The sequence below is a fragment of the Manis javanica genome, chromosome 16, assembly GCF_040802235.1.
Source record: "Manis javanica isolate MJ-LG chromosome 16, MJ_LKY, whole genome shotgun sequence".
NCBI lineage: Eukaryota > Metazoa > Chordata > Mammalia > Pholidota > Manidae > Manis > Manis javanica.
In genome coordinates this window covers 52,357,186-52,372,470 of record NC_133171.1, presented here as the reverse complement: position 1 = coordinate 52,372,470, position 15,285 = coordinate 52,357,186, and the positions used below count along the sequence as shown (strand labels likewise).

At 36.4% G+C, this 15,285-nt stretch overlaps 1 protein-coding gene across 1 annotated transcript in view; it reads left to right on the top strand.

Annotated features, from left to right (window-relative positions):
• The window catches only part of ZFAND3 (zinc finger AN1-type containing 3), a 450,342-nt gene that overhangs the window by 135,960 nt on the left and 299,097 nt on the right, over nt 1-15,285 (top strand). The window contains exon 3 of the mRNA XM_037004525.2: nt 4,578-4,618. Coding sequence (XP_036860420.1) covers nt 4,578-4,618 — 41 coding nt within the window. The remainder of the gene's footprint in view (nt 1-4,577; nt 4,619-15,285) is intronic.

The window sequence follows — 15,285 nt, the reverse complement described above, 5'->3', positions numbered from 1 at the left end:
TTTTTCTAAATTACTTACAAGAGGCATGCATTTTCAAAACCACAAAATATCATTAAACATTATTCATTTAAGGAAGAAAAAAAATTTAAGGTGATTTCTTTCCAACTCCATTTCATTGGAAAGAAACTTCTGAAAGTATCTGCCTCCTGTTATTTCCTGAGTGACAAATCATGGCCAGGTACACAGGGTGGCATTATCTACCATTTCTAGGTAATACAGTATGACAAAGCTCCTGAGAGATGACTGCTACAGGAATTGTGGATGCCCTGTCTTCTAGGACATGTTTGGATGACCTTTACAAAACACATTTAAAAAAATTTGTTTAGATTTTTCATGGTTCATGTCTTCAAGAGAAGATTCATTTTTCATTTAACAAATATTAATCGGGTGCTTTTTGTGACCAAGAGGATCTTTGTTCTTAGGACATTTACCTTGTAGCAGTGAAAGATATTCTTTAAGTAGGCAGGCCAGTGGTGAGACATCAAAAATGATGTTATGAAGAACAGAGAACAGGAAGAGGGACTGATTTAAATTGGTTGGAGGAAATTTAAGCCAGTCTTACAGTGATTTCAGGGTAGAGTGAATAGGATGGGAAACATTCTGGGAAAGGAAAAGAAAAGGTCAGTGTGGTTGAAATGTGGTAACTAAGAGGAGTAAAATGGCAAGAAATGAAGAAAGCAGGTAAGCAGAGCTAGATCAATGAGGGGACTTAGAAGCTTATAAGAAGTTTGAATTTATACTAACCACAACAGGAAATTGTTGGATGGTATTAGCAAGAAAATAGCATGATCTAACTCATTTCTAAAAGATTAAAAATACATCTGGCTACTGTGTGGAAGATCAATGTGAAGGATCAAGAATGGGAATGGGGAGACAGTGGCCCAGCTGAGATTTCATGGTGGCCAGAGTGGAAGCATTGGCAAAGGTGAGAAGTAGGTAAATCTAAGGTTTATTTAGAAATAGAGCCAGTGGATCTTGCTGAGTATTGTATGAGAGACTTCAGGAAAGAGTGGAATCAAATTTGGTTTCTAGGATTTAGACAAGCAGCTGAGAAGAATGTATTTATAAAGCTGGACAAAAGGGATCAGGCCAGTTTCAGGGGAAAGTGAGAATTCTAGTTTGAAATGTGGAGTCTGAGCTGCATGTTGAGATGTTGAATAGTCAGATACATGATTTAGGAGCAAGGGAAGATGTTTGGGATGAATGTGAACATTTGTGAATCTTTAGTGTATACGTACAGTAATTAAAGCCATGGGGCAGTATGAGATCACTAAGTGATAAGTAGAGGTAATTGAGGACTGAGTCCTGGGAACTCTTGACAGTGGAGGAGGAACCAGGAAAGGTGGCTAAAAGGGAGCAGTTAGGTGGGAAGAAGACGGAGGGGTGGGGAGTACAGGGGAAATTTGATCTGGGATCTGAGTGACAGGCAAAAGTAAAGTTTCAAGGATTGATATGGTTGAATGCTGCTGAGAGAGTGAGATGAGATGAGAGAGAAAACTTCGTGTATTTTTTTTTTTCTGAGGTTGCTGTAACGATACCACAAATTGTATGCCTTACAACGACTTTGTAATGCATGGCTTACAAATTTATTCCTTTAAAATTCTGGAGGCCAGAAGTCCAAAATCTGGCAGGGCTGCCTTCCCCGGGAGGCTCTACTAGACAATACATTCCTTCTCTCTTTCAGCTTGTGGTAGCTACCCCAGCATTCCAGGCTTAGTGATCATACTCCTCCAGCTCTACCTCTGTCTTCACATTGCCGTCTCCTCTGTGTCTCCAAACTTCCTTTCACAGAATGGGCCCACCTGGGTAAATCAGGTTAAGGTCAAATTAATTCATGTGCAAAGACCTTTTTTCCCAAGTAAAGTTAGATTCCAGGGATTACACATAAGAGTGATCCTAATCCTAATTTGATATTTTTGGGTGGCCATTATTCAACCAACTGTATCTGGTTTTAGAAACATGGTAGCCATTGGAGATCTTAATAGGCACAGTTTCTTTGAAACAGTTGGGACGTAAGAGAATCATATTCACCTTTATGTTTGCTGCCAAGTAAAGAGAGCTCTATTGTCTTTCCCAAGGCTGTGCAGGTTGATCACACTGCTTTTTCATGAGCAATTAGTAGTTGTATGCCTGTGGTTATTAGCTTTAAGTTTTACATGTTGAATTTTAAAAAGAAGCAAAGTTCTCAGAAGCCTCTCAGTTTTTTCAAGTTCTGTGTGCTGAACTATATGATCCAAGTTGGCATTACCAGTGGCCATTATTTCTGTACCCAAAAATCTCATTTATTTCAGATTACAGATATCTTTGCTTTGATTAATAATATAAGTAGCTTCATTATTTCTTTGATAATGTGATTGATAACCATGTTGCTGAACAATTCCTACTCAGAAAGTAGAATGGATGTTAATTTAGGTAATATATGGATATAATGGGTTTTTAAAGTAGACAAACTGTCTGAAGAGAGAGAGGTAAGAGGATGCAGAGAAAATTCCTGTTTTGCCATCTTTTTTCCTTACCAGCTTTGTGAAACAGATGTCAGAACTGGCACACTTGGAGGTGAGCTGCCCTCAGTTCTCTGCAGGCTTTCCATGATTCCTGTTGGACAGTGGGGAGTAGCAGAGGTGAGAAGTCACCTCTGACTCTGTGGCACTGCATGGACAAGAAATAGTGACCACATCTGGAAGAGGCCTGTTCCCTGGGGGGAGTTCTAATAACAAAGGAATTCCTTCATCCCCAGTTCTTCCTAGAGTGGAAACTGAAATGACAGGCAACCTTAGATGGCTTCTCTGTGTATCTATGTGTAGGTGTATTTGGAGGGGAGGGCAGGATTGTACTTCCTCCAGATGAAAGACTTTATTGATTACCAGAGCTGAATTCCTTAGTTGTGGGACTGTTCTGTAAAACTAGCAGAGTGCTGACTTGGAATTTATGTGTTCCCTTCAGTTTCTTTATTGGTGGGGGCAGAGGCTCTAGTTAAGCATGGTGAAAAGAACACAGTTAGGCAGACCAGGTTCATCCATTTACTTGTTCTGTACCCGTGGAAAGTTGTATTCCCTCTTGGAACCTCTGTTTTCTTATTTGGTTAAGTGGGGCTTGAAGGCATCTGGTATATTGTTATGTAATAGGTATGTAATGTCAGATTCCACCATTAATGCACTCTTTTGTGTGTTTATACATTTTTATTCATTTATTGATACCTGGATTTCTTTACAGCCTTTGATGTCTTTATATTAAGCAGGGTCCTAAAGAAAGATCCACCTGTTAAAATAGCATCTCTTTTGGGAAAGAGAGGTAATGACCACCTCCCACCCCCGGTTTTGTCACCCAGTGACAATTCCTAACCATTAGATTTTGGGTTCCAATACATTGGACTCTCATTAATTGTAAAATTTACTAAGGCTGACAGAAGAAAGTTGGCTTATTCCATTTGTAGGAGCAGTTCTGGGCAAAGATAAAATATTGGGAGGGGAGTGGTTGAAGAATGAGGCTGTAAATAGTCAACTTATCCAACATAGTGTATTGTAGGAGGTTTTTGGAAGAAAACTGTAGAAATGTGTACACTTGGAAGGGAATCAGGAAGGGCAAACAGCAATGAGAACTTAATGGACAAATTATTACCAATTGCCCAACATGTTGTACCTGGGTTGCTGTGTGGTGCCAGGTGCTGTGAACAAGGGGTGGTCTTCAGAGTTGACTCAGACCAAAGGTCATATACTTGGCTGCATTTCTCCAGCTGTGTGACCTTGGATAAGCTGCTCACCTGTCAAATGGGAATGAAACTCTCATGTCCTTGATTTCCTAAGAGCTCTGAATTTAATAATACCTTGGAGGAGGTGGTGAGAACCTTTCCTCATTAAATTATTCATCACTTGTAGCCAATTGTATGTTTCCTAGTTGTATAATTTTTAATGTGATTTTTTAAAAAGTGCATTTTAGAAGCAAAGCAGTATGTTCATGCCCATCTCATGGATGTTAGGAAGATTAATAAGATAATGTATGTTAAGTGCCCATCTGAGTTAGTATTCAGTGACTTGTAGCTATTATTAACAGATGAAAGGGCATGAAAAATAATTTGTGAACATCTGAAGAAAGAATTTTAAACACGTTCATAATGTGACCAGGATCTTAAATAGGACTAGAACAAGGGGAAAGAAGAGATAAAACTTCAGGTAATATATAGAGGTAAATGAGTATCTGAGCAGAAAGTTTGACCCCTTTATAGACAAAATTTGTATTGTAGTGATAACTTTGTGGTTTATGTTCCAGGGTGAATGGAGGGAATGTGCTAAACATGAGGGATAAATTGACTCCTGTGTAATCATATGGGCATATTATAGTATTTCTGAACTTGGTGTCTAAGCTGCTAATCACAAAAAAATAAAGCATTGGATAACTGTCAGATAACAAAGTGTTTTGTTGTGGGGGAGGGGTGGCTGGTTAGGGACTTACATTAGTCTATTAGTTCAGTTGCCTGGCCAGGAAATTCTTTGCCTACGTTTCAACATCTTCATGTTTTGATTAGAGTGATACTGAATTTTTAGCTCTTCTTTCTTTTTTTTCTTTTTTTTTTGCCCCAGGTCCAGCAAGACTATGAACCTCTGTTCCAAATGCTTTGCTGGTAAGTGCAGAAAAAGGGTTTTTTATTTATTTTCATTTTTCTTCTTTTGGTTGTTTTTAAGATTATCTAAATCATTTGGCCCTCCTTTGTGTCTATGCATGGGGTTTTGTTTTCTTTACTTGTGTGTGAGAGCAGTTTCTCCTCCCCAAGGTGCTTCATGTATTTGCCTAGGACTATTGAAACAGTCTTCGCTGAGTGAAATGAAATCTCATTTGTACTTGGCACCAGACTGACTTTCCTTGGTATATAGTTGTTGGCATAGAGTGTAATTGTAAAAACTTGTAATAGGGTAATAGGTGTTCATCTCTGACCTTGACTAGAATGATTAATGGTGAATGTTGGTTTTACTTATGAAAATACAAGAAAAATAATATTTTCCTGTTGGAGTCAGGAAGAGAATCATGCTGAATTAGCCCTTTCTAATCCAATCCCTCATGAAATCACCTTGGGTAAGTCACTTAATCTCTTTGGATCTTAGATTCATCGTGTGTAAAATGAAGGGCTTGGGTTTGATGTTTGCTCAGGGTCCATTCCAAGCCCCAAATGCTGATTGGTTGACTCCTTTTTGTTGTTTACATCTTCTTCATCTTTTTTTTTTTTTTAAAGAAATTTATATCTAATGATCTTACATAAAGTAACTCTTTACTCATTGAGATATATTTAACTTTCCCTCCTCATCACTTCATTTTGTCAAAGATAAAGCCAGACACTAGTTAAAGTGGTAAGGACAGTTTTTAATCACTAATACACTACTGCAGTGGGTAAGAGGGCCAGTGTGAACTGAACTCAACCTCGTTTTGTGCAAACATGACTGGGTATTTTAAAGAGAGAATGAGGAATAGGGAGGGGTTGCTAGCTTGGCTCAGTGGAGTCAGGGAAGTGAAAAATAACAAAAGATTGGTCACTGTAAATGATGACTAAGCTGTTTTTTCTGGGAGCTGACAATTGGAGGTTAGGATTCTACAAAGACTGAGAGACTGAGGGTCCTCCCTATTCTTCCTGATGATTACATTTTAAAGGAATGGCTTCCATGTTCTTGACTAAGATATCGGAGTTGTAGGAAATGTATACATATCTCAAAGGGACAAAAGAAGGATTCAGAGTTGCAAACCCTTTTTAGTAAATGCTCTAAGACGGGTCTGTAGTCAAGTTTGGCCAGAACAAACCTTAGATTCTTTTGGCAGCTTTGAGCTTTCTCAGACAGATACTTTATGATGGGCTAGGATCATTCTAGGGATGGGGCCTTGAGCTATTAGAAACTGTTAATATTTGCTTAAACCTTTAAATGTTCAAGGAGGGGGGAGGGGGGTAGGTGAAATAATTTACATTGTGATTCTAGTTTTTATAGGCCAAGGTTGTGGCCTAGTTGAGAAGAGGCTAGAGTTTGGTTGAATGAATCTTTTGTCAATTTTTGTTTTTTTCTTTATTATGCTATTTGGGCAAGGAAATAATCATAATTAATGTAAGCTTTAGAACTTTCTTTAGACCTAATTTTTATGCCTAAACTACAGGATAGGTAGGAAGGAGTTGGGATGGTTGGCAAGTTGGCAGTGTATTGTTTAAAGTTGGAATTTGTCAAATACATTAGGTCTTTAAAAGGAAAAAAATATTGGTAAGTTTGTTTTTTATTCGACTTTTAACAATATCTCTGCCATGTTAAATGAATGTATTCTGCTTTTCTTACTCACATATCTACAATTACAGTTATCAAGAAATGCTTCCTCACTGATGAGAGTTTAACTTTATAGTAAAGATGAAAGTAGCAACAGGACAAAATGTATAGTAGATTGTGTGACTGTCTCTATGTAGAGCTAGCACCCCCCCTTAGAATTCAGTAAGGTATGTCTTTGGGAGAAGGCCAGGCACCTTGGACTAAGGTGGTTCACATCGGATACTCAAAAGAGCTGTCTCATATCCCTAACTAAATATGAAATAAAAAAAAAACTCACCAGTGAAAACAGTTCACTCATGGTTTTTGCATTTCATTGGACCTGTTGCAGTTTTATTTTCTATGGTTGTAATTATTTATTGTCTTTCTGGTGATTTGTGTCCATTTATTCTTACACAGCTTTGCCATTTTCACTTTTAAAAATATTAAGGGGATATTTTCAAGTATGCAAGTAAAATACTATCTTTCTTTCCTCTTTATCTTTATCCCCACACTCCTAATGGCCCAACATCATTTGAAAGGAATGACAGGTAACATTCTGCTTGCTGAAGCAGCATTTGGTGTTCTTTTTGGAATTCAAAAGAAAACAGATTGTGGAACCTTAAAGATACAATTGTTCTTGTATGAACATAGAGTATAGAAACGAATTATTGTAGCAGAAGCACAAGATGTGCAAGACAACATGATTATTTTGGCCAAAGCCACTGTGATTTTAAATACTCTTAAAATAGATCACAAAGCATTACTGTGTACTTTTAAAAGATGGAAAAATCTCTTTAGAAATAGCTATTCTGTATGTACCATTAGGTTAGCTGGAGATTTGTAAAGGTTCTTTTTCAAAATAAATCTGTATGGTGAAAAAGTGAGTTTGTTATAACTTGCTTACATAAAATTGAATGAAATGAGTGAAAACATGTTAAAGTCTTGTTGACGGAGTAGAGTACTAGGTTAGGAACTGTGGGTGGTGGTTTTAAGTTAACTTTGACAAACTGTTTGCCTTAGATGACTTGTTCTACCAAATGGTGAACACACGCCCCCAAACCACTATCATCACTAAAGGTATTTTCCCTTTTCTTCATAAAAGACCCTGGGCTGTTTGAGGCCAGGCGAAGGGAGTGAGAAGGGAAAGGAAATGAGTATAAAAGTCAGAGTTACCAAAAAAACATTGAAATATTAGTTGCTGGTAAATTATATACCAAATAATAAGAGTTTTCTCTGTACGGTTAGAATAACAAATGTTTGCGTCAGCCAAGCCCTTTGCATGTATATGGAAGTGTGTCTTTTCCAGCCTGGTTGGAACCTGATCATGACCCATTAAAATATTTAAAATAATGTGTGATAGGTTGTGATGTAAGTATATATTACTGTGGGGTATAGTTTACAAATCCAACCTGGCTGGATCTGCTATTCCTAAAGGCCCAAAGCCCATCCAAAGTTCCTCTGTTTGAAATGGGAGGGTATTATTTTTATTTTTTAACTCCCTCATCTTGAATACTGGTTTGGCCTGGCTGAAGTCATTTAAGATCATTTGGAGTTTTTTCCACAAATGTGTGATATGTTTCTTTCCTAGCCTTAAGATGCCTTTAACCTGAAGACCCTTATCATCCAGGATTTTCTGTGCTAGGATCACTAGTTCATTTAAAGGAGTTATTTTGGGAAAGGACCAAGAAATGACTGACTGTAGTGTTATGATTTGATGTACAATGGATTTAAAATGCTCTTCTGGATTCTCTATTATCTGAAGTTTAGTCTTTAAAAAGATAAAGGGCAAGAGTGTATTTCACCAAAGTGTATTTTCCCATTTCTGTATTTTTTTTTCCTGCTTACCCCATCAGTCCCATTTTCATATGGTCTATATTTTCCTTCCTCAAATTACAATTCTGTACATTGGTTTGGTAATTTGGATACATCTTTCTTAATGACTATTCTGTGAGCAGAAGTGAGACACCTGCAGTTTGGGCAAGGATTCTCCCACCTTTGAGTTAATGTATTGTCCTTTCTAGTTTAGAGTCCTATTTATTTATTTATTTATTTGTTAATCAAGGTATCATTGATAGATACCCTTATGAAGGTTTTACATGAAAAACAATGTTCCTACTACATTCACCCATATTATTGAGTCCCCCATACCCTGTTGAAGTCATTGTCCATCACTATACTAAGATGCCACAGAATCACTACTTGTCTTCTTTGTGCTACACTGTCTTCCCCATGTGTGCCAATCATAATACCCTTCAATCCCCTTCTCCCTCCCTCCCCACATGCCTTCCCCCACCCCTACCCCTTGGTAACCACTAGTCCCTTCTTGGAGTCTGAGTCTGCTGCTGTTTTGTTCCTTCAGTTTCGCTTTGTCATTCATTATACTCCACAAATGAGGGAAATCATTTGGTACTTGTCTTTGTCTGCTGGTTTCCTTCACTTAGCATAATACCTTCTAGCTCCACCCATGTTCTTGCAAATGATAGAGTTTGTTTCATTCATATGGCTGAATAGTATTCCATTGTGTATATGTACCACATCTTCTTTATCCATTCATCTACTGATGGACACTTAGGTTGTTTCCATATCTTGGCTATTGTAAATAGTGCTGCGAGAAACATAGGAGTCCATATGTCTTTTTGAATCTGAGAAGTTGTATTCTTTTTTTTAATCTTTTTGCTATCATTAATCTACAATTACATGAAGAACACTATGTTTACCAGGCTCCCCCCCTCACCAAGTCACCCCCACACACCCCACTACAGTCACTGTCCATCAGCGTAGCAAGATGCTGTATAATTGCCACCTACCTTCTCTGTGTTGTGCAGCCCTCCCTGTACCCCCCACAACACTATACATGCTAATCGTAATGCCCCCTTTCTTTTTCCCCGCCCTATCCCTCCCTTCCCACCCATCTTTCCCAGTCCCTTTCCCTTTGGTAACTTAGTCCATTCTTGGGTTCTTTGATTCTGCTGCTGTTTTGTTCCTTCAGTTTTTCTTTGTTCTTATACTCCACATATGAGTAAAATCATTTGGTACTTGTCTTTCTCTGCCTGGCTTGTTTCACTGAGCATAACACCCTCTAGCTCCATCCATGTTGTTGCAAATTGTAGGATTTGTTTTCTTCTTATGGCTGAATAATATTCCATTGAGTGTATGTACCACATCTTCTTTATCCATTCATCTACTGATCTTGGCTATTGTAAATAGTGCTGCGATAAACATAGGGGTACATCTGTCTTTTTCAAACTGGGCTGCTGCATTCTTAGGGTAAATTCCTAGAAGTGGAATTCCTGGGTCAAATGGTATGTCTATTTTGAGCATTCTGAGGAACCTCCATACTGCTTTCCACAATGGTTGAACTAGTTTACATTCCCACCAGCAGTGTAGGAGGGTTCCCCTTTCTTCACAACCTCACCAACATTTGTTGTTGTTTGTCTTTTGGATGGTAGCCATCCTTACTGGTGTGAGATGATATCTCATTGTGGTTTAAATTTACATTTCTCTGATGACAAGCGATGTGGAGCATCTTTTCATGTGTCTGTTGGCCATCTGAATTTCTTCTTTAGAGAATTGTCTATTCAGCTCCTCTGCCCATTTTTAAATTGGATTATTGCTTTTTGTTTGTTGAGGTGTGTGAGCTCTTTATATATTTTGGATGTCAACCCTTTATCGGATCTGCCATTTATGAATATATTCTCCCATACTGTAGGATACCTTTTTGTTCTATTGATGGTGTCCTTTGCTGTACAGAAGCTTTTCAGCTTTATATAGTCCCACTTGCTCATTTTTGCTTTCTTTCCCTTGCCTGGGGAGATATGTTCAAGAAGAGGTCACTCATGTTTATGTCTGAGATTTTTGCCTATGTTTTTTTTCTAAGAGTTTTATGGTTTCATGACTTACGTTCAAGTCTTTGATCCATTTCGAGAAGTTGTATTCTTTGGGTAAATTCCAAGGAGTGGGATTCCTGGGTCAAACGGTATTCTATTTTTAGTTTTTTCAGGAACCTCCATACTGCTTTCCACAATGGTTGAACTAATATATATTCCCACCAGCAATGTAGGAGGGTTCCCCTTTCTCCACATCCTCACCAGTATTTGTTGTTCCTAGTCTTTTCTAAGTTGGCCATCCTAACTGGTGTGAGGTGATACCTCATTGTGGTTTTAATTTGCATTTCCCTGATATTAGTGATGTGGGGCATCTTTTCATGTGCCTGTCAGCCATCCAAACTTCTTCTTTGGACAATTTTCTTTTCATATCCTCTCCCAATTTTTTAATTGGGTCATTTGCTTTTGGGTGTTGAGGTGTCTGAATTCTTTATATATTTTGGATGTTAACCCCTTGTTGGATATGTCATCCACAAATGTATTCTCTCATACTGTAGGATGCCTTTTTGTGCTGTTGATGGTGTCCTTTGCTGTACAGAAGCTTTTTAGCTTGATGTCCCATTTGTTCATTTTTGCCTTTGTTTCCATTGCCCAAAGAGATGCATTCAGGATAAAGTTGCTCATGTTTATATTCGAGAGATTTTTTTGCCTATGTTTTCTTCTAAGTGATTTTTGGTTTCATGACTCACATTCAGATCTTTTATCCATTTCAAATCCATTTCAAGTTTACTTTTGTATATGGAGTTAAACAGTAACCCAATCTTGTTCTCATACATGTAGCTGTCCAGTTTTAACAACACCATTTGTTGAAGAGACTGTCTTTTCCCCATTGTATGTTCATGGCTCCTGTATTGTATATTAATTGGCCATATATGTGTGGGTTTATATCTGGGTTCTCCATTCTGTTCCATTGATCTGTGTTTCTGTTTTTGTGCCAGTACCAAATTGTCTTGATTATTGTGGCTTTGTAGTGAAACTTGAAGTCAGGGAGCATAATCCTCCCAGCTTTGTTCTTCCTTCTCAAGATTGCTTTGGTTATTCAGGGTCTTTACGGTTCCATATGAATTTTAGAACTATTTGGTTTATCTTGTTGAAGAATGCTGTTGGTATTTTGATGGGGATTGCATTGAATCTGTAGATTGCTTTAGGCAGGATGGCCATTTTGACAATACTAATTCTTCCTATCCATGAGTATGGGATGTATTTCCATTTATTGGTGTCTTCTTTAATTTCTCTCATGAGTGTCTTATAGTTTTCAGGATATAGGTCTTTTACTTTCTTTGTTAGGTTCATTCCTAGGTATTAAGAGTCTTAATTATTTTTGTATTACTGCTAAAGAAAGGATTTGCTTAACAGATTTGGAGATTATTTGAAGTTATGGAAAGGATGTCTAAACTACTGAAAAGGATGGCACTTAAGCATCCTTGAACATAAGTTATCTTTCCACAGGGTTTTCCAGTTTTTAAAGTTGAGTATCTTTTTCTGTCCAGTTCTGGCTTTCCTGTTCCCTTGAAAATAGAATATTCTGTCACCCTTTTCTTATAAAAATATTTTGTATTGTTGTTTGTATGATTTTACTAAAAGAATTAGTGAATGTCTCTAAAAGAATGCAACAAGATGTCATGACATGCTATTTATAGCTGTGTTATGTTGAATAACATTTATTGGTTAAAATATTGCTTTCTAATGCAGTTTTTTCAAACTGTGGGTATTGTTTTGTTAGTAGGTAGAGAAATCAATTTAATGGGTTATGATCAGCATTTTAAAAAATTTAGTAGAATAGAAAATTAGAGTGCATTGCAAATATAAAGGGTAAGTATTTTATGAAACTTTGGTTTTATGTATTTTTTTACATATATAAATGAAAATAATGTGTAATCGGTTGTTACCTAAATGTATATTATTATGAGGTACAGTTTAAAAAGTTTGAATACCACTGAATTGCAGAAATTCACTAGAAAGTTATTCAGTTGTTTGGGATCTCATTTTCTTTACAGAACAGGGTATTATCTTTCCTTCTGTGTTTAGGCAAGGGGTTAAATAACTGATTTTGTGTGACTTTTATCCTTGCTGAGCTCTGACTAGTTTGGATTATGTGATTCTGGGTAAAAGTATGACATAAACGTGATTGTCTACTTCTGTGTCAAAGTATACGTGAAAAATCAGACATAGCATCTCAAGGGTATTCCTGCCTTTTACAAAGATAGAAATGATATTGCCTGTGGTATTATTTTCTGTTTGAGTGCGAATCCTATTGATGAATTTGTTTTACATAGTGATTGATCTTTGATATTTAGATACATTTAGTGCCTAATACACAGTAACCTCTTACACCATCATATTGAAGCCCAGATATCACTGAAGCAGTGCTTTTCACAGAATTGTTTTGTTAAATAAAAATATGGATAACAGAAACACCAAATGGGATGATCATAGGTGGGGAAGGCAGAAATTTTTAAAGAACTGACTGAAGTTACACCTTCAACATTATGGCATTATCTCCTCCACCCTTAGAAACGCTTTCTGATAGAGGAGTGTGGTGACTAGGAAGTAGCTATATAATCTATTGACCATGTTATACTTGGAAGGGAGTGAGCCTGAAGGTACATCCCAACAGACGGAATTGTTTACATGGCACTAATAATGACAGATTCTTTTTAGAAGACAAAGTTAACATGTGCTTAGTGTGAAAAGAATCAGTTGTTCTTGTGGACTTTTAGACATCTGCATGTATTTAAATTTTAATACTTTTCAGTAATTTCTTTAAAAAATGGACAATACATCTATTATTCATAGGCTATGTCAAAAATACTTCATTGAAGAATCAAGGTAAGCAGTTTCTTTTAAACTGCAGGTATGATTTGAATGTATTATTCCATTTATGAAATTTGCTATTCCATGATTAACAGAAAATTGGATAAATAAGAGATGATTATTCACGGTGGAAGTTCTCTCTCTCTTTTTTTTAACCTTTACAGAATAGTTCCTTTAAAAAAATACATTTTTTGTATCATTATGTCAGTTTACAGAAAGGGCAAGACTAGAAGAACTAAGGTATATGGGGTATCTTGTCAGATTAATTAAAAATGCAGTTACAGCATCTCTTAAATTATGACCTAATGGTTAAATTATTTAATTCTCTGCAAATTACTTTCAGTGTAATTTTTCTAATTATGTATTTCTTGGATGATAGTTAAGGAAACTTACCTTTGTTTCATGGTTACTGTGCCGTGTGACTCAATGGTGAAAATACTGTGAAACACAAAATGATAAATGTCATAGGAAGCGTATTATGATAAGACTCTAGAGTTAACTGTGTATTTAATGTTTGTAGGAATCTCTTGTCAGGTACCTGTTCAAATAAGCAATCTAAGATGCTGGGTTCTAGTATTTTAACATTGGAGGAAATATTTGTTATAATTAATGTGATTCTGTTAGTAGGTAGCCTTTGTCAGCTGGGAGAAAACTACTTTGTATAGTAATTTCATTTTCACTTTATATTCCTTGATATTGTCATATAGTTCTTGAGTTCTTGTTTACATTCAAAGTGGAGTTTGGGGAGGCTTTAAGCAATTGAAATAGCCAATATTAAAGCAGAATATTAATTTTCCCCATTGCTCTATACTTTGTATCCATTCAGATGCAGTCTGATGATTGTCAGTCTTGTTTATTGCTGTCAAATTTTCTATATAAGTCCAAAATGGTTATTGAACAATGGAGTTTCATGATGTATACTCCTAACATCTATTAGTTTGGGATTTTTTTCCCTCTTAAAAATTAGATGGGATATTAATTAAATGCTGATTGAGAAGATTACAAAGCAGATGTGTAGTAAGTATCCTGTTTAATTAGACTGCGCATAATTTATATGTATATAGTTGCATGGGGTAAAGCTGGAAGAAGGTAGATGAAAATTTTAATTTTTGGTAATATGAGAGTAGGAGTATGGGAAGAGGTTTTAATTGATTTTAATTTCGTTTGTCTGTAGTTCAGAATTATTATTAATGTAACTGTAGAAATTGTAAGCTTTTAAAAAGTAAAATGTATTCTACTTAATGTCTGGCAGATACCAGACATGGTAAGTTTCTTTCTGCAATAAACAAAATAAAGTTGGATGTAGTTTGCAGCATAGGGAGTCTAAATGTTGACATCCAAGGTAAGTGATAACAGCAGTGCTGGGTATGGGGTGGAATGGTAGGTACACTGAAATGCAAACATTTTTCTTCCAGGTGACATGAGTTTCATGGTTATTTCCAGAACAGGGTAACATACCCATTTCATAGCAAGTGAGTTAAAACATTTCCTGTAGCTTTCACTTGTTGGAGTTACATGCTAATCTCTTTTCTTCTTCCATTCCCTGTTAGAAGTTGAGAGTTAAAGTGGCCTGATTCCAGTCACTTTTGAAAAGGAAGAATTGTAGGTTACAGCTGAATTTTGAGGGTCTGCAGTAAGAGGGAATCTAAAAGTTGTAAGCACTTCTCTTTTTGCATGTTTCCTTCAGAAATTGTGAGAACCACGTACCTATCAGTACAACAGTATAAAACAAAATACCCACTCCAATAAGTCATTTTATATGTAGCATGGTGAGGTTTGGGGATGATAGTAGAATCTGTATGCTTGTCATACCTCGATTTTTCAAATCATCTTTTTCTAGGAGAAAGGCAGCTGCTGCTCTTACAGTGAAGCATTTGAATAGGGTATTTCTGTCTTTGTAATTCTGTTGACTTGATTGCTGTTGTTTACTCTTTGATTTCTTTAAAGCTGAAAGTTCAAGAAAGTTCTCAAGTATAGCGCACATTGGTCATGAATTTATTAAAAAAGAGTTCAACTCATCAGCTATCTTAAATCATATGTGTGGATATCTGCCTTGTGTGAGTGTCTCAAATTCAGAATATTATAAAAGTAATATAATAAACACCACAAAGCTACCCAGCATTAACAAATACTAACATTTTGTCCTGTTTTTATTTATTTGACTTATAACATTTTAAAAGGGAACTAAAATCTCATAATCTTCTTTTACCCAATCATCCTCTTTCCAACTCAGGTACAAACACCATCTTTCTTATCCTTGTATTTATCCTTTTTATTATGAATGGGTATTTATAGAAGCAATATATGATTCTTGTTTT